Source organism: Diorhabda sublineata, chromosome 10, assembly GCF_026230105.1.
Source record: "Diorhabda sublineata isolate icDioSubl1.1 chromosome 10, icDioSubl1.1, whole genome shotgun sequence".
Lineage (NCBI taxonomy): Eukaryota > Metazoa > Arthropoda > Insecta > Coleoptera > Chrysomelidae > Diorhabda > Diorhabda sublineata.
In genome coordinates, this window is record NC_079483.1 from 5,626,785 (window position 1) to 5,650,504 (window position 23,720).

The 23,720-nt window shown below is 31.7% G+C and overlaps 1 protein-coding gene across 1 annotated transcript; it reads left to right on the forward strand.

The window, feature by feature from the left end:
• Window positions 1-690: 690 nt before the first annotated feature.
• On the forward strand, window positions 691-22,171 carry LOC130449815 (blood vessel epicardial substance-B-like). Its single transcript, XM_056787850.1, has 7 exons — window positions 691-856; window positions 4,342-4,751; window positions 7,564-7,744; window positions 13,808-13,953; window positions 16,639-16,859; window positions 19,183-19,377; window positions 21,294-22,171. Exons 2-7 carry the CDS (start codon window positions 4,351-4,353, stop codon window positions 21,479-21,481), a joined length of 1,332 nt encoding a protein of 443 aa, XP_056643828.1. The 5' UTR covers window positions 691-856; window positions 4,342-4,350; the 3' UTR covers window positions 21,482-22,171.
• Window positions 22,172-23,720: the final 1,549 nt, after the last annotated feature.

Here is a 23,720-nt window from a genome sequence, read left to right on the forward strand (position 1 = left end):
ATGACGAACGATTTCCTTGATATATATAATGATATAAAATTATACTTATCACATGATTTTTGCTATCTTTACATTGTACGGGTTGTCCCTATAAAAGTTACGAAATGTTAACCATTGGGTGTGAGCCGCCCCTGACCTTCAGAAAGTAGTGTAGAATTATTTATTCCGTTAATTGGACATTGGACATACTTTATCAACTATTAAAAATTCATAATTTTCGAATGTATAATCTAGAAAATATACTTAAATATAAATTATGATTTAACAACTTTACAAACCTATAACTCAGAAACGAGGTGTGGTTTTGGAAATTTTTTTATATCACAGCATGATTTTCACGTCATCTACTAACTCTAGAATTTTTTGCATCAAGTCCCGGAACATACAATTAGTTTCTCTTCGGTATTAAAACTATATTCAAAAAATGTTTTAAATTAAAATTTTTTTCTACTGTACTATAAATGAAAATTTGAGTTGGTGTATTATCTTCATTGACCCTTTACACTTCGTCGATACAAAATTAAGTTTTAAAACAAAATGAAAAAATAAAATAATAACAGGAAGATAAAAACAATAACCGAACATTCATGCTCAGAATATCGATTTAGGGTTCGTACAATGGGGTAGTTGACCAACTGAAAGAGAACGGGGAGAAATCAATGAGAGACGGCGTAAAGTTTTCTGGGAAACAGTAGAATGGGGCGTGTCGTGACGAGTACATCGCACGCCGCTGTGTTTTTACGTAAAATACCACATTCGAAAACACAATAAAGTTCTGTGCAAAAATTAGAGCTCCAAATGAGTTAAAAGTGAGCAACAGACATAAGTATACGTTGGTTAATCGAAAATGATTCAGGTGAGTACAAGATTCGATATAGAACAATCGAATATTGTCTTTTAGAATACGTACATACGTAGGATTAGAATATTATAGACATTGTTATTATTAGGAAGTTGATTTTCGAAATAATACACTATATAGTGAAGAAATAAAAACTTTTATTGTTATAGCTATAACTATAAATTAATATATATCACGATAAATAATAATTTGATTAAAAATAGAAGTTATCACTTGGACAAAGTTATAATTTATATAAATAATTAGAAAATTATTATTTCTACGTATTAAAATTGATTATAGTCCATTCACTAACGGTTTGAGCTAACAATTCTTTATAAAAAACGTCGAGAAGGGTTAAATTGTGTTGTGGAGTACTATAAACCTTCCCTTCCTCGAAAGTGGAAATTAATTAAAAAAAAACAGTTCTATGTATACTTGCAATAATTTTTTAACTATCTACAAATGAAAATATTGCTATAGCTGGTAATTTTTACTCTAACGGACGGGACGGGTTCCGCGGCCTGAGTTTTTGACAAAAATGGACGTTTTTAAGCTTTTTTTTATAAATAATTCGAAACAATTTTGCGAAAAAGTTGTTCAGAACAAATTTGAAGTATATAAATTAATATATGTATATTTTTTTTATTTCTATGGCTGTAATATTTACCCTACCGGCTAGAGCCGGTTTCAGGGCCTGAGTTTTTGACAAAAAGTAATCGTTTTTTAACTTTTTTTAAAAATAAAATGGAAACAATTTTAATAAAAAGTTGTTCAGAAAAAATTTGAAGTATATAAATCAATATATATCTTATTTTTTTATTTCTATGGCTATAATATTTACCCTACCGGACAGGACTGGTTTCAGGGCCTGAGTTTTTGACAAAAATGAACGTTTTTAAACTTTTTTATGAATAATTTGAAACAATTTTTCGAAAAAGTTGTTCAGAACAAATTTGAAGTATATAAATTAATATATGTCTATTTTTTTTATTTCTATGGCTGTAATATTTACCCTACCGGACAGAGCCGGTTTCAGGGCCTGAGTTTTTGACAAAAATGAACGTTTTTGAACTTTTTTAATGAATAATTTGAAACAATTTTTCGAAAAAGTTGTTAAGAACAAATTTGAAGCATATGAATTAATATATGTCTAATTTTTTTATTTCTATAGCTGTAATATTTACCCTACCGGATAGGGCTGATTTCAGGGCCTGAGTTTTTGACAACAAATAGACGATTTTTAACTTTTTTTATAAATAAAACGGAAACAATTTTTCAAAAAAGTTGTTCAGAATAAATTTGAAGTACATAAATTAATATATGTCTAATTTTTTTTATTTCTATGGCTGTAATATTTAGTCTACCGGACAGGACCGGTTCTGCGACCTGAGTGTTTGATAAAAAGGGACGTTTTTTAACTTTTTTTATAAATAAAACGAAAACAATTTTTCAAAAAAGTTGTTCAGAACAAATTTGAAGTATATGAATTAATATATATCTTATTTTTTTCATTTCTATAGCTGTAATATTTACTCTACCGGACAGGACCGGTTTCAGGGCCTGAGTTTTTGACAAAAAGTAGACGTTTTTTAACTTTTTTTATAAATAAAACGAAAACAATTTTTCAAAAAAGTTGTTCAGAACAAATTTGAAGTATATAACTTAATATATATCTCATTTTGTTATCTCTATAGCGGTTATATTACCCTACCGGACAGGACCGGTTTCACTGTCTATATCTTAGATAAAGAATCCCATATGATTTAATAGGATTTCTGTATGAGATCGATTTTGATCTTTATAATTGAAAGAACATATAGATAAAAATATAGTGATAATGAAATTACAATATGTAATTATAACATTATATTCTCTCTAACAATTTCGAAAAATAATCGTCGTCTATTTGGTTCTATGGGTTTTCAGGATATTCCAAACATCTGAAGTGGAACTGCACTTTGTTCCATAACAATTCCATCGGATTGAGGTCAGGTGATTGTAACGGCCAAATCATTACTTTCAGTACAGACTTCCTTTATTATTTTTTCAAGTACTCTTTGCATGGCTTCGAGAAATGCTTGGGATCGTTGTCATGCTTAAGGATGAAGGCTGGCCCAAAATCGCATTAATTTTTACCAGATCTTCAGTCGCCCTTCATCCTTAGCATCCCCAAACCATCAACGAGCTTCGAGATGTATTTTACAGACAGGATTATACATGGATCTATAAAAAAATTTTTCTGTTACCCGCTCACAAACACTCTTCTCTTCTTTAGCCTACTGCAAAGTATTTTTGATGTCTTAAAAGTGGTTTATCTATTGCCACTGTTCCAAAAGGATCAGGTTCTCTTAGTTTCCTAGAAAATTTTTAATTCGCGACTGAATATTTAAAAATAACGGGAATATGGTCAATTTTTTAATGAGGCTTTCGAAAATCTTCACAATAAACTATAGTAGAAATCTTTGACATGAAAATTAACAGATTTCCAATGGAAATTGAATATTATGGATTAATAACAACAATGTGTTTAAGAATTTTGACTTGTTTTGGAATCATAATTTTACAAATACACATAATGTTTTCAATTTTTTGTCTAATTACCACTTCGTTCTCCTGTTGGAAATATTCACTTTTTATTTTTCTACAATCAATATTAACCGAGATATAATTGTTAGAAGTTATTTTTCAAGTTTTCAAACTAGTTGTTCCGATGTCTTCTTGGTTGTGGATTCAAGCCAGAAGATAAATTATTTGGAAAAGCCTATCTTGTAACATCTTTCCAAAATTTATTTGATGTATGTCCCAATTGATCCATGTTCCATCGAAATAAAATATATTTCTTCGTGTTTTTTTTTTCAGCAAAAACTTCTTTCAAAAGCTTCCACTCAGTTCATGGTAATCCTTATAATCCTGTTGAAAATTCTTTGCCCATTTGAAATTTTTAGATTACACCTTGGGTTTTATTGACACAATCCCACAACAATCAAGTTGAATATATACATAAATGAGTTTTGGTGCTCGTTGCAACTAACTAAATCAAAATTCATCTCTTTTGCGATATATTTCAAAAAAAGAGCTATAAATTCGACTAATAAGATAGTTGATCTAACTTTAGAATATTTTTAGAAGATAAAAACCATCTTTTATCTGGCACAAATCAATTTATTATATGAAGAAAACCACACAGATATTTTACGATTATATTATAATAATTATATACCTATTCTAGTTCAGACTGTAACCATATTCAGTTATAAAACAAATTATTGCTTCTTTACAATTTTTTTTTTGGAAATTATGTCACAAGTAGACTACAATCAAACATAAATGACTATACATCATCGAATTATATCTCTACAACGCCTAAATATTTACATTTCTTGTAATAAGTGTAATAGCGTAGGACAAACATCTCAATATTTAGAAAATAGATCACAAAGTCATCAAGATCATAAAACTAAACGACCGTTCGATATTGTTATGTACATATGTTTCAGTGAATCAGCATGGAAACAACTGTGATTTTATCGAGGACTTATTCATCAAGAATCGTTCCTTACAAAACGAATTTTCGAAGTCCGAGATTCAAAACACGTCATGAAGTTAAGATGAGTGTAAGTTTAAATCACAGTATAGGAAATTTCAGCGAAATAAGAGAGAATTTCAATCATTCGAACGAAACGAACATGTCATATTGGAACCAAAGCGATTTTTTTCACAACTTGACCAATAATTCTGAATTAGAATACGATTATCAAATGGTTAATAGTACAGGTAAGAATGATTTGTGGAGTAGCTGTAAAGAATGGACACCGGCACAACATAACCTCTTCCAAACTGCTAACTTCTTCTTCGCAGCAGCGTTTCTTGTACCAGGAAGTTTTAAACAAAGTGTTCTTTTAGTTAGGTGAGTTATTTTTTATCGTATTACTTCAAATATATTGGAAGTTCTGACAGGATTACGCACTTTGGATCCCAAAACTTTGTGAACACGACCTTCTTGGTTGAAAAACGGTTTTTGATTTCTTGATAGTACGTTGCTTTGTCTGTGTTATAAAACGCTATTACCAAATGATCTAAGACCAAACAAATCTCACATTAACATGTCGAAAGTGCTTATTTTGACAGCTGCTTGACAATAAGGATTTCTTTCCATCTAGCCTATCCGTGAATCAAGTAATACATCGCGAATATCTGCGTCCAGACCTCGCGAATAATTGGATACTGCATCACTATTCTTGCGCGTTGAGCTTGACGCAGTTTTTAGCTTCCAGTTTTGAATCGGTTAAGGATACTCGAACATCTATGACGAGGGAGCTAGAACTGCTAAACGCATGGATAAATCGTACAGGCGTACATGTAATAGAGTACAAAACAACACCGAGCGTTTGCTGTGCAAGCGTTGTACCAAACTCGTAGCAGCTCTAGCGTTGTTTTCGAACCCATTTTGAAGTTAATCGCAATCAGCCAGTGTCTATTGTGAATTCAATAAAGTTGTGGATGACAAATTTTGAGTCTAACGGTGCAAAAACTTGCTAAGGAGGTGGCAGTACAAGATCCATTTGAACTCATGAGAATGTTGTTGTTCGTGCATTTTGTCTGTAACTTGAAGCCAAAATTGTACCATCACCCTTACAAAATTCAAGGGGCTCAGGCATTAAACCAAAAAGGCTTAACTGCCCAACTTCAATTCTGCGAAACCTCCGGTAGAGTGACAAAACTTCACTTACTGGAGTGATCAAAACCATCATCAACTTCTTCACCCAACCAAGGAGGATCAAGATGAATTGGTACGAATGACAAAGAAGATTGGAAAGGTTTGAGGATTGAACGAAAACGATTTTGCCGGCTAACTGCAATCCTGTGAAACGTTTTTGTGCATGGCTGAAGAAACTGAGAAGTTTGTTCACAACCTCTGGTTGAACGACAAAGCTTCACTTACTGGAGTGATCAAAACCATCATCAACTTCTTCACCCAACCAAGGAGGATCAAGATGAATTGATACGAATGACAAAGAAGATTGGAAAGGTTTGAGGATTGAACGAAAACGATTTTGCCGGCTAACTGCAATCCTGTGAAACGTTTTTGTGCATGGCTGAAGAAACTGAGAAGTTTGTTCACAACCTCTGGTTGAACGACAAAGCTTCACTTACTGGAGTGATCAAAACCATCATCAACTTCTTCACCCAACCAAGGAGGATCAAGATGAATTGATACGAATGACAAAGAAGATTGGAAAGGTTTGAGGATTGAACGAAAACGATTTTGCCGGCTAACTGCAATCCTGTGAAACGTTTTTGTGCATGGCTGAAGAAACTGAGAAGTTTGTTCACAACCTCTGGTTGAACGACAAAGCTTCACTTACTGGAGTGATCAAAACCATCATCAACTTCTTCACCCAACCAAGGAGGATCAAGATGAATTGGTACGAATGACAAAGAAGATTGGAAAGGTTTGAGGATTGAACGAAAACGATTTTGCCGGCTAACTGCAATCCTGTGAAACGTTTTTGTGCATGGCTGAAGAAACTGAGAAGTTTGTTCACAACCTCTGGTTGAACGACAAAGCTTCACTTACTGGAGTGATCAAAACCATCATCAACTTCTTCACCCAACCAAGGAGGATCAAGATGAATTGATACGAATGACAAAGAAGATTGGAAAGGTTTGAGGATTGAACGAAAACGATTTTGCCGGCTAACTGCAATCCTGTGAAACGTTTTTGTGCATGGCTGAAGAAACTGAGAAGTTTGTTCACAACCTCTGGTTGAACGACAAAGCTTCACTTACTGGAGTGATCAAAACCATCATCAACTTCTTCACCCAACCAAGGAGGATCAAGATGAATTGATACGAATGACAAAGAAGATTGGAAAGGTTTGAGGATTGAACGAAAACGATTTTGCCGGCTAACTGCAATCCTGTGAAACGTTTTTGTGCATGGCTGAAGAAACTGAGAAGTTTGTTCACAACCTCTGGTTGAACGACAAAGCTTCACTTACTGGAGTGATCAAAACCATCATCAACTTCTTCACCCAACCAAGGAGGATCAAGATGAATTGATACGAATGACAAAGAAGATTGGAAAGGTTTGAGGATTGAACGAAAACGATTTTGCCGGCTAACTGCAATCCTGTGAAACGTTTTTGTGCATGGCTGAAGAAACTGAGAAGTTTGTTCACAACCTCTGGTTGAACGACAAAGCTTCACTTACTGGAGTGATCAAAACCATCATCAACTTCTTCACCCAACCAAGGAGGATCAAGATGAATTGATACGAATGACAAAGAAGATTGGAAAGGTTTGAGGATTGAACGAAAACGATTTTGCCAACTAACTGCAATCCTGCGAAACGATTTTGTGCATGGCTGAAGAAAATGAGATGCTTGTTCACAACCTCTGGTTGAGCGACAAAACTTCACTTACTGGAGTGATCAAAACCATCATCCACTTCTTCACCCAGTCAAGGAGGATCAAGATGGATGGATACGAATGAAAACAAAGAAGATTGGAAAGGCTTGAGGTAACCTATCTCTCAAAATGATTGGTTAGGAGACTAATTAGATAAGTTTGCATACATTATCGGTAAAATAAATATTATTGGTTCTTAAGAAGGTTATCTCCGTGTCAAAGAAATAAAATTACGAGTTATCTGCCCTCATTGTTGAAAGGATTTGGTAATCTTTTTTTCGAAATAGTAGTTTTTTGTTGATTTCTAGGGCTCTATTGTCAATTGGTTACTTTTTTTTAACTATATGGGGCGGTATTGACATATGCGCTCCAGATATACTCTTATGGAATGTGATAAATGTCATATTAAATGCAGGCCACACCGCCTTACTTACGTGGAGATTTTTGCCTCCAACTCTAACTTTGGAATTGACAGAATTATATCTCAAAGTAAGTAAATTTTGTTTTTTCTTTTTAGTCATAATGAATCTGCTTCAATATATCCTACGATGTTTAACAAAATTGTAAAGTTCGAAAGTGGTAAAAAGCTATCCAAGACGTGTGAAAACAAAAATTCATAAAGAATACAGTAAAGTAAATATCAAGAAATGGAATGTAGTATATAGAGAACTTGAGGAAGATTTAATGATGAAAGAACAACGAATAGAAATCTTTTGAATATCCGATAAAAAAATCTTTGGAGAAGACTTAAAAACAAAAGTATACAAGTCGATATATGGGAGAGAAACTTGGTTAATTTGGATAGAAAAGATACGGATTAGAATAGTAAAAGCGGAGATAAAGTAACTGAGGAAAATAGCAGGGAAAACGTGGATGAGTAATGAAGTAATTAAAGGAAAGCTCAAAAAGGAATCAATTGAAACAAAAGATGTTTAAACTGGTAACAAGAAAAGCGAGAAAAGCAAAAAGACATAGGACAAAAAGGAAAAGATACCCAGTAAAACTAGGGTGAAATAAGTAACACAGGAAGAAAAAATAATTCAGAAGATGAATAAGGTAGCAAAAGATCGAAAAGAGTGGATGGATGATAATAAACAATTTTTTATATCTCGACAAAAGTTATTTAAACTTAGATCTAAAAGTTAGTAAATAAACAAAGATGTTTCGCCTTCAAATGAAGTATCTACAGAATTTTTAAAACGAATGAAAACATATCGGAAAATATATGTGGTTGAAAAATGATGAATAAAATTCACTCAGCTCCATGTTGGAATCGAATTCTTCATTCGTAGAGAATTCGAAAGATGGTAATCGCCAAAATTAAGACAAATGGACATCAAACATACAAAATAATGATAATCACCAACAAAAATATATTGTAGTAATCGCTAATTCGGATATTGGAGCCTTCATCAACATATTTATGATGAAAAAGTGAATGTATATTTTAAGAACATCAAGTAAAGATTATCCCGCGTTTACCAAACTGGTCATACTGAAATTGGAATTTATTGATTTTTATTCCATACGTATTTATACTTAAAAAACTTGAATTAATTAATTATTAACTAAAATAATGCACGAAAATTGCTCAATTGAACGAAAAGACGCTCATTTTTTCAAAATAGCCAATGAACGTCGAGTATTTCTACACATACGATAATGGTCCAAGAAATACCTAGCTTGACATAGAGATGGCGGTATTTGCTTGAAAAAAATCCCACTGTATTAGAAAGTACACAATCTATACAGCGTGTGTTTCAAGTTTGAAGATGTCACGTTGTTTGGTATTCGTTGGACAATCGTGAATTTGTAAACATGGAAAAAATTGGTCATCGTTACTTTTATTTGAAAGGCGTTAGCAAACCAATTTGTAAGCTGAGCTAGTTTCTTCTCTGGTTGAAACTTCTCCTTCGTTATTAACAGTAAAATATTAGGTAGCAGAGTTTAAACGAGGTCGTACGACCTGCAAATGAGGTGACGACTCCAGGGATAACCGGCTCCAAAGATGGCAAAAACCGTTCCATCTGCAGACGAGGTCATGGCTACGTTTTTTTGGAATACGCGTGGGATAATTTTCATTAATTATCTTGAAAAAGGAAAAACTATCAACGGCTAGTATTATGCAAACTTATTGCAACTTTTAAGCGAGGAAATCAAGCAAAAACAATCGCATTTATCCAAGAAGAAAGGTTGTTGTATAAAGACAATGCACCAGCTCACACATCCGTTATTGAAATGACCAAAATTAATGAATTATAGTTTGAATTACCACCTTATGCACTCTATTCGCCAGACTTAGCTACCTCGGATTATTTTCTGTAACAGCCAGTCTATAACGGCATCGGCTACTTTAGTTGTTTGTTACATTGAAATATATTTAATACTGTAAAAAAGTGGTTAAACTCTTATTCAATTTGTACTAAAAGAATTAAACTATAGTTCACATAAGAGTTTTTGTGAAATGCGCGAACTTTGAACTCAAATTTCTTCAGATTTTGACCGATAACACATATAAAAAATGTTACCGTTGGATTCGTCAAATTCTACACTATCAAAAAATATAAATCTTGCTCAGTGCGGGAGCGTCCTTCAGCTGATGGAGGTTCGAATAAACAATTGAATGAAGAGAAATAAGAAGATTTTCATTATTAAACATTTGAATTATAAAATAACTTTGAAAAAACAGTAAAAGGAATTCTAAAGCATGAAAAGGGAAAACCTACGATCAGATAACGTCCATCAATCATTAGTTTTTTATATTGCTGGTGTTAATTGGAAATAAATTTGATTCTGATAAATAATACAATAGAGGAAAACTGAACAAGAAGATTTATTCATATAACCTTCAATAGTACACTTCTTAGGAATAATTTTTCACTGTAATAGAATGATAAAATCTCTATTAATATCAAAATAGATTTTATCACGAACGAATTGGAATAAATGCTTAAAGTAGTGTAAGAAATTAACATTCGAGTGTGACCTTTCAACTCAGTTGTTTTCTTTTCCATCTACTATATAATGGTTTTGAAGGGTCAACAATAAAAACTATTCAAATAGTGTCGTAAGGATTTTTTCGAGGACATTGAAAATATATACGCCAAAATCAATGAAAATAATGTCAAAATTATTAAATTCCAAGTCAAAAACGTTGACTCAATCGAACTTCTAACTTATTAGCCCAGTCAAAGTGGTCTTTTAATGTACATTATTGAGTTAGTTCTAATTTTCTTGTGGGATTGCAGAAAAAATTACTTTATAATGTTTAAAGTATAAGAAGAAGGAGAAAAATCAATTATTGTAGAAAAAAATAGAAATGGAAAATGGAAAAGCAGTTTGACAAACTGTAGAATACAGAAAAACAATCGAAAAAACTACGGAAACCATAGAAAAATTGAAAGAAAATGAATCATGATCAAAAAAGGAGAAATGATTCACCAAGCTTGAGAAAATGACTTGTGAACTGGTGGAAAAAATTTGGAAAAATAAATTATTATAATATGAATGAAAAATAACGAGTCAACTATACAGGGTGTTCCAAGTGAGAGTTGTAGGCATTCAAATTTGCGAAATATCAACTTACATTTAAGTAAATTTTCAAAATTATATATTCAAACATTATGAATATTTAATATATGTTTACTAACGTCCATGTAGTGTATTTGACGGAATAAATAATTCTACACTACTATCTGAAAGCCAGTAATGGTTAACTAACAATCTGTACAATCTAAAGATAGCAAAAATGAGAAGTACTCTTTGTTTAACTCGATAAATGGATTATAAGATATTCAGATTTCTAGATCGTTGTACATACCAAGGAAACGGTTCGCCATAAAGAGACATTCTGAAAAAAATATCATAAATTGTTATTATTAATTGAAAATTCTCACCGGAGGTATTAAAACACAATAAATTATGTTTGCAATACCTTTTACAGAGAAACAAGGGGTAGTATGAAAAAAATTTTTCTGTGTCACAGCATTATTTTTACTACCAAATTTTTCGCATCAAATCCTATAACACCCTGTAGACGAATGACCCTTCGTACAATTTTGAACGACATAATGGATTTAGGAGAAGGAAGTGTACTTTGGACTGTAGAGAAAAGCTGAAAATATACAAGGGCTGTTTGAAAAGTTTGCACTTATTAATATAGAGAAACATATTTGCGCTTGCGTCGAAACTTTCTCACTAATTTTAATCCTTTTTGTATGGTTAGTTTCTCTTTGACTATCTTCAAAAATTGTAGAAAAACGAATTTGAATAAAAATCAATGGTTTTCCATCAAGAGAACGCACCCTCTAATACGAATTTGTTAACCACTCATCGTATTAATCAGATCTGGTCCCCAACGATTTTCTCCTGTTTCCCAACCTCAAATTTTTTGACGAGAAAGACTGTAACGATCATTTGGAAAGGTTAAAAAGGTTGAAGCATCGTTAAACTTAGTGTATACTAGAGGGGTGACCTTCAAAGTAAAAATTTAATGTCAAAAGGGCTAATGGCTAATCTCCTTTTGACTGTAGAAGTACTCAAAAGCAGATAGCTTGATTAATTATTAATTTGAGCTACTATCTCGGTACGGGAGTCATCGATTATGTTTACAGATCAAAACAATACGTTTAACTTCAGCGGTTGTGGTTTTTCAAGACCCCCTTAACGTTTTCTATTTTCAATTCGGCGGCCAAAGTACTAGACTATAAAGATCTGCGATTTATGTATCAGTTTCAGCCGATAGTTTCTTACAAATTTCAAAACTCGAAAGTCTCAATTTTTGAAGATTCATATACGAACTGCACAAGTCCAAAAACTATGAATCACAGCACGCTTTGGCGTTTCACAGTGCTAACTGGGGTTAAACTACCACATATAAATACCAAAGAAATAATTCACAGCTAAAAAGTGATTTCGTGATAGTATAAAATTAGAAAATTTTAAAGACCTTCATGGATTAGTTTGAAATTTTGACAAAAATTCCCGAAAATGATGCAAATAACAAAACTGATTTGGTGCCAATGAAGTGCTTCTATCCCAGGGGTGAATACCACCCTTACTCGAGGGAGGAAATTTAAAATTCCAAATTAATCTATAGATAATTGAATTTTATGAAGAAAATCTAGAATTAAGTTTTCTATTTGACTCAATCATTTCTGAGTTATTCGCGATTGAAAATTAAGAAAAAAAACCATGTTTTTCAACATTTTTTCACGAATAACTGGAAAATTACGCATTTTCTAGAAAAACTTATCCTTATCAAAATTGAAGCTTATAAAAAAACAAAGAAATTAGTCAGTTTGAATGAAATTTTTTAAATAATATTCAGTAACTTATGAATCACTGAAAGCCAATTTTTTCTTTTTTCGTAAATTTATGCAGAGGTTTGAGCGCAAATAACGGAAAAACGAACAATTTTTCATAAAAAATTGTAATAAACATTTTTAAAGTAATTTTTCAGAACTTTAAAACGAGGTTTTATAAAATCGTCTAGCATGAAAATTAAGCGAGTTATGACGAAAATAAGTTAAGTAACTCGAATTTCAAAAAAAAAATGTCGGTAAATTTGACACCATGTGCGGCAAAATTAAAATTAATCATAGCCCATGTGAAATTATCTCTGTTTAAGCCCTAACAACACGTTCCAAAAGGTTGAATTGTTTGGAAAACGTATATTTTGAAAAAAGTTGTTTAACGTGAAATTTTTTTTTCAAAATATCTCAAAAGCTATTGGATCAATGAAAGAATTTTTTTGTAACCAAAATTCAGTTTTTATTTTACTGAACATTTTGTTTTTCTCTTAAATCACATAGCTTGAAAATTAAACGAGATATAAACGTTTAAAATATTGATTTCAATGCAGAGTCTTTTTTACCTTTTAACATCAAAATTCTCTGAAGAAAAGGGCCTAGAAGGGTTGCAACTCTCATGGTTTTGTAGCTTATGAAATTCCCTACAAAAAGATGTATGGATGAATGCAAAAAGCTTAAAGGAAAGCTGAGTTATTATTAAAAAACCGAATACATTTTTCTAGAGATAATACTGGAAAAACAGAAAACGTCTAAGTTTCGATCTTTTTGGAGTATTTATTTGGTGGTTGCATTATTAAAAATATTGAGGATCAGATTTCTTATACTAGAAGAAAAAAAATTCTCCTATTACGATCCAAAATAAAAGAAATTTCATGTTTTTTACCACATTTTTTGAATAATCTATGTATGAGGGGTGGTTTTTAAGGGTAGAAGAGATGTAAAATATCAAAATATTGAAGTCATGATACAAAACAATCAACATTTATTATATTTGAACATAACTGTAGCCCATTACCGCTTTAATTCATTACTTTTTAGTTTAATTTATTGGAGTAAGATCGATGAAGGTCTCTAAAATTGCGAGGTTTCGGTCGATTTTAAGCTTGATTGACTGTACTAATTATAGAATTTGAGAATATGAAACTTAAATGAATATCTAGAAAGATCCATTTTCAAATATAAAATATTTATAATGATATTTTTTGAAAGGGCATGTCAAATTTTACATTTGAAATTCTAGGTTTTCAAACCACTTAGAGTGAGTAAAAAACATTTTAAAGAATTAGTTAAAGAAGCCAAAGTCATGAATTTAGAAGAAGGCGACATTTATGCCGTAGAAGATGTTAGCCCAGCAGACGAAAAATTATCAATTTTGCTCAAAGGAAGGTAAGTTAGAAGTCGTAACTTTGATAATTGTATACCCTTCAAATTCCCATTTTTTGATACCCCTCAATTTTTTTGTATTCACTTTAATGCAACAGGTGAACCAAATTGATATCATTGAAAAGTTATAATTTAACTTGTATCATAAGTTATTCGAATTGGCGTTTCTTAATCTATGTGGTACTTCTCTGTACGTTTTGGAGGACTTGGAGAGGAACACGGGCATTCCAAAATGTGAAAAAAAAAACAATTATTACTATTATTTCATACAGTTAATTCATAAAATAGTGATGTCAATATCCACTGTTTTCTAAAAATATTGTAAAGAGTTTTTTTCTGTTCATAATAATTTTCTAGAACACCAGGTAGTTTATTTTGTATTTCGCGCACTTAGAACGCGAAATTTCTATTTTCTTATTACAAAAAAAACATATAAGAACATTTTGGTAACTCTGTACACTTATTATATGTTTTGCAGTTGCTCCAATAAGTGCAATTGCATTAAACTCTTAATGGTAGCCTTAAGACTTCATGACGATGTCTTTTACTCAAGTGATAATTCCATATTTTGTTATTCTGCAAATGTACTATGATAAAGGGCATTGTCGTTTACTATCAAGGACGCTTCTTCTAAAATAATTAATTAAATATGTCGTAATCCACTTTGTAAATACTCGACCGTTCATTTTAACTTGGTAATTTCGTAACGATGATTTAGGGGTAAATTTGTTTTAACAATGAAAAAACGTTTACCGTCGTATCCTTCTAGTTTACGTACGTTTTTGATATTATTATCCTGCCAAGAACTTAATTTGCTTTCTTTGGCATATATCCATGTTCCATCTACAAATATAACTTGTCTTGAAAATACACCAACACGATTTTGTCTATATTTTCGAAGGAAACATTTTCTTTAGTTAGAATTATTTGTTTTTTTTTCTCTATTAATGGTCTTCTTTTGTCTTTACCTTCTTTACCAGCTCGTCATTTCTTGTCTTGAACATATTTTCCCAAAACATAAAAAAATTAAAACAACATAATCTATACAGGGTGTCCCACGACGAGTTAAAACTATCTGTATATGGCAAAATGAAAGTTTCTACGTTTGGGGTTTCAGATACGATCTGTATTTTGTTATTTTAAATAGAACACCCTGTATATTAATACATTTTTGAAATCTACATAAAATTTTAGTATACTTTTGTCAAGAAAATTTTTTTCGAAAAATTCATACTTTTCGAGTTATTGATTTTTTTGTAAAAAATTTAACCGTTGCAGACCCTTATAAATTATTTTTTTACGAGGATACCCTTAAAGGTATGAAAATGATTTCTGCTCGGTTGCTTTTAGCAAGGTCAGACGTATTTGAATCTATGTTAAATTTTTTTTGTTTATACAGGGTGTGTATAAAAATTGTGCAAAGTTTATAAATATCAAATTTCTTTTTCTTCAAATGGAACCACCCGGTTTTTTCTATTTTAATGCATTTAGGGGTAAAAAATAAGGAAAATTCACCAGATATTAAATGTTTTCTGTAAATTTTTGGAGATGCAGGGTGCTCTAAATTTTATAATTTTATAGTAAAGAAATTTGAAATTTATTAAGTCAAACTTTAAACACTTTTTATACACACCCTGTATAAAATCAAAAATTTTTCAATATAGATTTAAGTACGTCTGAACTTGCTTAAAGCAACCGAATAGAAACCATTTTCATATCTTTAAGGGTATCCTCGTAAAAAACTAATTTATAAGGGGCTGCAACGGTCAAATTTTTTACAAAAAAATTAATAACTCAAAAAGTATGCATTTCTTGGAAAAAATTTTCAGACAAAAGTAGACTAAAATTTTACGTAAATTTCGAAAATGTATTAATATATAGGTTAAGTTAGGTTAGGTTAGTTTAGGTTAGGTTAGGTTGATATATACAAATTTTTCCAAATTCAAGTATCGATATCTCGAAAACAAAGCGAGATATCGAAAAATTTCATCCTTCATTTTCGATTTATTTTGGCCTAATTAAGCCAAATTCAGCGGCACGGAAATCGCACTCTCCCCAATAGTAACAATTTTTTGACAATAAACCATGATGTGTAATTCCGATTTTCCTTAATTTCATTTAAAGTGTAAGCTGACCTTAATCTAAGGTTATTACGTCACATATTTATTTACGTATTCTGTTCATACATGTTACATAAGATGTTCCGTATTATCATCCTCTGTTCTTATACATTAGTCCAAGAGACCCAATCAAAAAAGTAGATTGTAAAATTAACAAAAACCATATTGAAAAAAGTTTGGAGCTTTATATTTAAAAACCTATGCATTGTACAAACAAAAGTTTCAAGTAAAAAAGATGGCAAATATTATTATCTACAATAATGATTTTCACAATTTTTGTCATACGATGCGCGGTTCGCGACATATTTATTAAAACGTGTTTTTCATGACGCCCAGTTGGATTTACATTCAGGGAACATATTAGTTAACTATATTACTTTGGGTCAGCTCCTAGTTTTTGATACTTAACTCATAATTTAAACAACACAATCTTCAATTATAAACGGTACACGTTGTTTTCGCATTATCTCTTTAAAATAATTTACGTTACTAAAGTAGGTATATGATGCTTATCATTCACAGCTTTCCAGTATGGTAGAAAACAACGTGAACCTGTCATATTTTATAGGTTAAGAGTGACATGTGACGATACCCATTTACATTTCATCAATGTGCATCAATTCGTGGATTCTCCTGAATGGGAAGCCAATCACGAACAATCAGATGATGTTTTCCAAGTGACAATCACAGCTGAAGAGGATAGCGTCTACCTCTGTTGGCCGAGGATGAAACTGGAAAGGGTATTGAGGCATAGACCGATGCTCAAAGTCGTCTTAGATAGCTTAATAGGTAAATTATTATAGACAATTACATTTATTTTTATACAATCATAGAAAAAGGAGACGATATATATTTCAAAAAGTATTTTGAGTGTTATAGTGTTATATAACACTACTTAAAAATGGGCGCGCTCCTGGTCCAGAGGGAATACCTGCAGAATTAATAAAAGCAGGAACAAATAGGCTGTTTAATATCCTAACAGAAATTATCAATAGACATCTAAATGGAGAACCAATACCGCAAACGTGGAAAGAAGGATGGATCACGTCCATATACAAGAAAGGAAATAAGGAAGACTGCAATAATTATAGGGGCATTACAGTGACTAGTACGCTCAGTAGGTTATACGGAAAAATAATAAAGGAGATCATTTGTGAAGAATATCACCCATACGAATCCGAGGAACAAAACGGCTTCAGAGCAGGTCGATCGACGATAGATAGTATTTTCTGTCTATCACAAATAATCGAAAAGAGAACCGTAAGATCACAAGAAGTGCACCTACTATTGGTAGACTTGAAGAAAGCGTATGACACAGTACCTGTGGGAGGTTCTGGAAAGAACGAGCATAAATACCACTCTAATAAAGGCTATAAAAGAACTATACAGAGACACAACAGCAAAAATAAAAATAGGTAACAAGGTGACAGACGGCTTCAAAACAACCAAAGGCTTGCGACAAGGGTGTTGTTTATCCCCAACTCTGTTCAACATATACATAGATGAAGCCCTAAGAGTTTGGAAAAAAAAATGTAAAGGAATGGGACTAACTATTGGGGAGAGCACCTTGTATACACTGCACTATGCCGATGACCAGGTAGTGGTAGCACAGGAAAAAGAAGATCTGGAGTACATGTCTAGAAAACTTATAGAAGAATACCAAAAGTGGGGTCTACAGGTTAACACGGAGAAGACACAATACATATGTATAGGATCAGAAGATTCACCTGGGATTTAGATCTAGAGGGAAAAATAATTAAAAACTGTAAGGAATGCATATACCTAGGTGTAAAACTAACAACAACAGGACGAAACGAGGAAACAATTAGGGACAGAATAACCAAAGGAAGAAAAGTAATAAGAGCCCTGAACTCAGTGCTGTGGCAAAAGAATATTAGACCAGAAACAAAAAAGAGAATATACAACGCCATTTTACAACCAATAATTACATATAGCTCCGAGGTTTGGCAACTTACAGAAAAGCAAAAAAATAACTTAAATGCAGTGGAAATGGATTTCTGGAGGAGAGCAGCAAGAATATCTAGAACGGAACATATAAGAAACGAGGAAATAAGAAGACAATTGAAAGTAGAAAGAACTTTAGTAGAAGATATAGAAAAGAAACAGTTGATTTGGTACGGACACGTTAAGAGAATGGGAAGAGAACGACTACCAAGAATAATATTAGAATGGACCCCCAAAGAAAAAAGAAAGAGGGGAAGACCACCTAGAACATGGCTACAAGGAATCACTAGAGCAATGTCCGAAAGGAACCTAGCAGTCGACGACTGGCAAGATAGACAGGCCTGGAGATTAGGAACCCAAAGGCGTATAACGCTATAAAAGGGGATATATATATATAGTATTTTGAGTTATTTTATGTAGAGATGTAGAGATGAAAATTCATCGCTTTCCATATTTGCATTCGATGTTGAGGTTAATTGGGGCTTGAAGTCACTCACTAAAATTAAGATACCAACTCATAATGATAAGCACAGAAATTAACAAATCTTGAGTAGCTATTTTTTAAGGTTATGTCGAGAAAAGATGAGAACTACTTTGAAGTTGACATTAATAGTATAATACGTAACAAGAGTTGTAATGGATGAAGCTCACAGTGGCAAGTGCATAATTTGCATGAGTGCGTAAAGGACTTACAACTCGTGTAACGTATTATACTTTTTCTACGTTTATTCATTTTCTTCCATTAAATAAAAAACATGCCACTTAAGAAAACGTGTCCTATTTTTAAAGAAATTGTATAATGTGTTGCCTACATTTAGGGGCATCACTCTCTCAATCCTAAATATATCTTGCTAATGCTAAAAATGCTAAAAAATAGATCAAATAGAGTCTTACGTAAATAAAAATTTGATTGTAATTTATGTAATCAAGAAGTTTAAGTTTACTTCTGAACACGCACGTGTATATTATGATATCTCATTACGCGAATGTTATTGTCAAGTGTCATTTACAACGAATGTTGACTTGACAGTGGGCCATGCACAATTTGTAAGCTAAATATTTGCAAATTGGAACTTTAAAAAAAATTTTGTTGTGCTTTCATGTGTTATAATTATGTTTTGGCTTTGATATCGAAATTTTTTCTTAGGGAAGGATATAACTCAAAAACTTTACGCATTAAACGAGCACCTAAGCGGACTGAATGACAAAAGGGAACGAGGTCAAAGGAATAAATTGTGGGCGAGGACGCATAGTCGCAGTATGTCCTTAGATGCAGTCAATACGGGAACCACTGGATTGGTTCGATCACAAGCTTATAGACTAGCAGAAAAAAATACAGAACGTGAGTAGATGTTATTGAAATTGTTAATACACATATTTTGAATCATAAAAATAAGTTTTCTCTCTCTATATGTAATACAAGGTAACGAAATAAATTTTTTCTATAAATTCTATAAATATTTCTATTTGGTGTGTTGCATAGGAAACGAGAACGAAAACTTTTCTATATTGTAGAAAAATATAAGAAAAAGTTTAAAAAAAATCTTTGGAAAATTTGTTTTACTTGATTGGGTCGCTCCAAGAATACCACAAATAATATCTTAGTGAAGAGGAGGAAAAAATTCTAGCTCAATTAGTTCTAAAATGCCTCTAACCTCCCTGAAGCCATCACATATACTGTAGTTCTTGCTGGAACGAAGGTGTAGCTATTGAAATAAATGAGGAAGTGCATAAATACTATTTCATCCTAGCTTATAATGGACCTCTATAGAGTCTAGTGCTATTTAATGCTGCTGGGATATTAATTGAGGCAAACATATTTGCTAGATAGTGGTTGCTGGTGATGTTCAGAACAGCCTCAAACTGGTTAAATCTGTCTGGCAAAAAATACTGATAGAAGATTGTTGTCTGGAAAAAGTGATGCAGATGTTTTGGGGTTTTTCACAACAAATGACAGTAGAACGTAGTCACCTGGTACACAGATGATTCCAAGTTTGACCAAAGAAGACTTCTGTGTAAGATTTAAACACTCAAGCAAGACTCTGAGTGTCCTCAGTTGTATAGATACGTTCAAGCCAAAGTGACATCGGCGTTTGGGGTAATTTTAGGATCTTTCAAAGACCTATGTGTGTTACCGTCCCAGAAACTCTCGTTTAGTATGAAAGCAACAAGGTTTAAGAAAATTTTAAAAGAACTGGGAAGCAGAACAATATTAATATTATACAATTGCAAGAATTCTTAATTAGAATGAAAGCTACAAGGCTTAAGATGAAGTTGAAATCACTAGGGAACAAATCTTAACAATTCGAGCCTTCAGGAACTTAAAGGAAAAGTCTTCAAGTACTTTGGTACTGGCAAATTAATTCCTATTGATTAGGCCGTACTAAAGGTGTTCATTTACTTTGTTGTAAAACTGAAGGACAGATGGTTGATCTGAGTACTGCGCAGTCCTCGTTCTCTATCTCAAGAACGATTGAGCTCAATGTTTCTAATGAAAATTCTCTAAAATTTTATGCTATATACTTTTTATGATAGGTGTTAACATGATTGGAGTCATAGAAATTGAGATAACATTAAATATTAAATTTTAGACTTAACTTACTTTTTATAGTGGCAAAATGATATTATATGACAAAAATCAACTCATTTCATCGCTAAATACAAAAAAATCGGGGTAGTACCCAATACCTGAATCTATTTAAGTTGAAATCGCAGCTACTACAGTTGATACTTGAAAATCTGCTGATCCAAAACCATTTAGTCCATGACTTGCTTGAGCAATTGTTTATATTGTAGTATATATGATGAACATGAATAGTCCTGGACTTCCTAGCTCTATGACCTTCTTCACGCCTGGAGATATAGTAGTGTAGGACGTAAAGATTTATTGATCCAGAGCACCCCAGCTCTAAGACTTTCTAGAACCCACTTCAGTCCATACTTAAAAATAGTGCATAATGGTGCAAAATGCTCAAAATCTTTTTGCCATTGACTTTTTAAACATACGTCATTTGATATTGCAGAATACAGCGTAAAGATTTGTTGGTTTAAAATCCTCTAGTTCTATGACCTTCAGTCCAAGTCTGTCGATACTACAATGCTTAAACATCTGTTGGTGCTACTGGAAATAAATTTTTTTCTCCCAAAATTACTTTGCTAGGAAACGCAAAAAAATGCTAAACCATACAAGAAACCATTTTTTTTGTCAACCATCATTTTATAGCAAGATAATATTTAATTTTCAATTATTTTGAATAGGTACAATTGGAAAATTGGAACAGCAAAGTTGGGTACCACTAGTTGCTAAACAATTTCCCGCCAAATCTCCATTTAATTCTCAAAGTTCATCTACAAGTCTCCGTATTCCAGAAGTTCACACCACGCCCAATAGAAGTCGTTCCTTGAAACGATCGAGAGAAGTCAAATTCGAGACGCAAAAGAAATAATTTTTTTTCTTAATATTCTAAATAACTAAACCGAAAAGAGTGTAAAGTTGTACATAACCTCCAAATAAACTACATCCTTATAAACTCCTTCTGGAATTATTGGAAAATGATCGTTATAGAAGACTATGGATCGAATAGACTCTAAGTTCATGTTAAATGGTTAGATAGACCTGTATTCTCCAACGAAATATTAAATGAAATACAATATTTGGAGTTATAGTGCTGCTATTGGTTGTTTCCTAATCCTGTAGGCGGTAACGTGTCGAATAGGTTCTGAAAAAATGGTTCTCTTTCTCAAAGAAACCATTTATTAATATCTTGATGTAAATAGGAGAGGAATTATCAAATAGTCACGAAGATTTCCAGATCTAAATCCTTTTGACTCATATACATGACTGTACATTCCCTTGGGAATTTTATTCTCATAATTTTTGAATCTAATTTGAATAATAAAAGAGAATATTCCACAAACTTGCCTTCCACTGAACATATAGGTACATTAAACTAAAAGTAAATTTTAAATCCCTTTGTAATCTATTGTTGAACTGTATTAATTTTTTTTATTGGATGTATTTATGAATTTATGAATGTTAACATTGTTTGTAGTGTGTACATAACTATATTTGTATGTTTATATTTGTCGTGTTTATATGCTGCCATATAAAAAAATAAATAAAATTTTACAAAAAATTCGTGTCTAATTTTTTTTACAAATAGTAGAACCTTAGTTTTTCTTTCCAAAATTGAACGAGTTTATTTCATTCATTTAGGATAAAATGAACAAAAGTTTAGCATTTTATTCCAGTTTCAAACCACTTTACAGCATTACCTATCTATCTATTCACTCCAAATAAAATGAAGTATTTTATTCCAGTTTCAAATAAATTTATTCCACTTTACTTCGAAACATTCAAAACATAAGAAAAAAAGAAAGTTCAGCATTTTATTTAAGTTTTAAACATGTTTACTTCACTTTACAATGTTGCCTATCTTTATATTCGTTCATAACAAAAAATAAGAAAATTTTAATATTTTATTTCAGCTTTAAACCAATTTATTTCATTTCACAACCTTTATTTATCCAAAATAAAATAAAAAAGAAGAAATTTGCACGTTATTCCAGTTTCAAACATATTTAATCTATTTTACAGCGTTGCCTAACTATTTAGCTATTCGTTCAAAACAAGAAAAGATAAGATCAGTATTTTATTCTGGTTTTAAATGAATTTATTCCACTTTACAGCCTTTATTCATTCAAAACAAAAGAAAAAAAGGAAGTTTAGTATTTAATTCCAGATTCAAACATGTTTACTGCACTCACAATGTTGCTACATTCGTTCAAAACAAAAAATAAGAAAAGTTTAGTATTTTATTTCAGCTCTAAACCAATTTATTCCAGTTTACAGCCTTTATTTATTTAAAATAAAATGAATAAAAATAAAAAATAACCATTTTATTAAAGTTTCAAACATGTTCATCTCACTTTACAGTGTTGTCTACCTCTCCGTACATTCAAAACAAAAAAATAAGAAATCAGTATTTTATTCTAGTTTTAAATAAATTTATTCCACTTTACAGCCTTTATTCGTTCAAAACAAAAGAAAAGAAGAAAGTTTAGAATTTAACCCCAGTTTCAAACATGTTTATTTCACTTTACAGCGTTGCCTACCTCTCTGTACATTCAAAACAAAAAAAGAAAGAAAAGTTTAGTATTTTATTTCAACTTTAAACCAATTTATTCCACTTTACCTCCTTTGTTTATTCAAAATAAGATAAATACAAGAAAAAATAAGCATTTTATTAAAGTTTCAAACATGTTCATCTCACTTTAGAGTGTTGTCTACTTCTCTGTACATTCAAAACAAAAAAATAAGAAATCAGTATTTTATTCTAGTTTTAAATAAATTTATTCCACTTTACAGCCTTTATTCTTTCAAAACAAAAGAAAAGAAGAAAGTTTAGAATTTAATCCCAGTTTCAAACATGTTTATTTCACTTTACAGCGTTGCCTACCTCTCTGTACATTCAAAACAAAAAAAGAAAGAAAAGTTTAATATTTTATTTCAGCTTTAAACCAATTTATTCCACTTCCAAGTTTCAAACATGTTTAATCTCTCTTACAGCGTTGCCTAATTCTAGGTAATCGTTCAAAAGAAAACCTCTTTGATATTATAAATCCTTTCAAACTCTCTTATATCTTAAACTGCATTGTTTTCTTTGTTGGTTGTTTGTTTTGTGA

What these genes read in the sequence shown, in the direction of transcription:
- LOC130449815 (XM_056787850.1), top strand. Translation starts at nt 4,351, where the DNA reads ATGGAAACAACTGTGATTTTATCGAGGACTTATTCATCAAGAATCGTT. An exon ending in TCAATTTTGCTCAAAGGAAG is followed by an intron (nt 13,954 to 16,638) that starts GTAAGTTAGAAG and finishes CATATTTTATAG; the next exon opens with GTTAAGAGTGACATGTGACG. An exon ending in AGCAGAAAAAAATACAGAAC is followed by an intron (nt 19,378 to 21,293) that starts GTGAGTAGATGT and finishes TATTTTGAATAG; the next exon opens with GTACAATTGGAAAATTGGAA.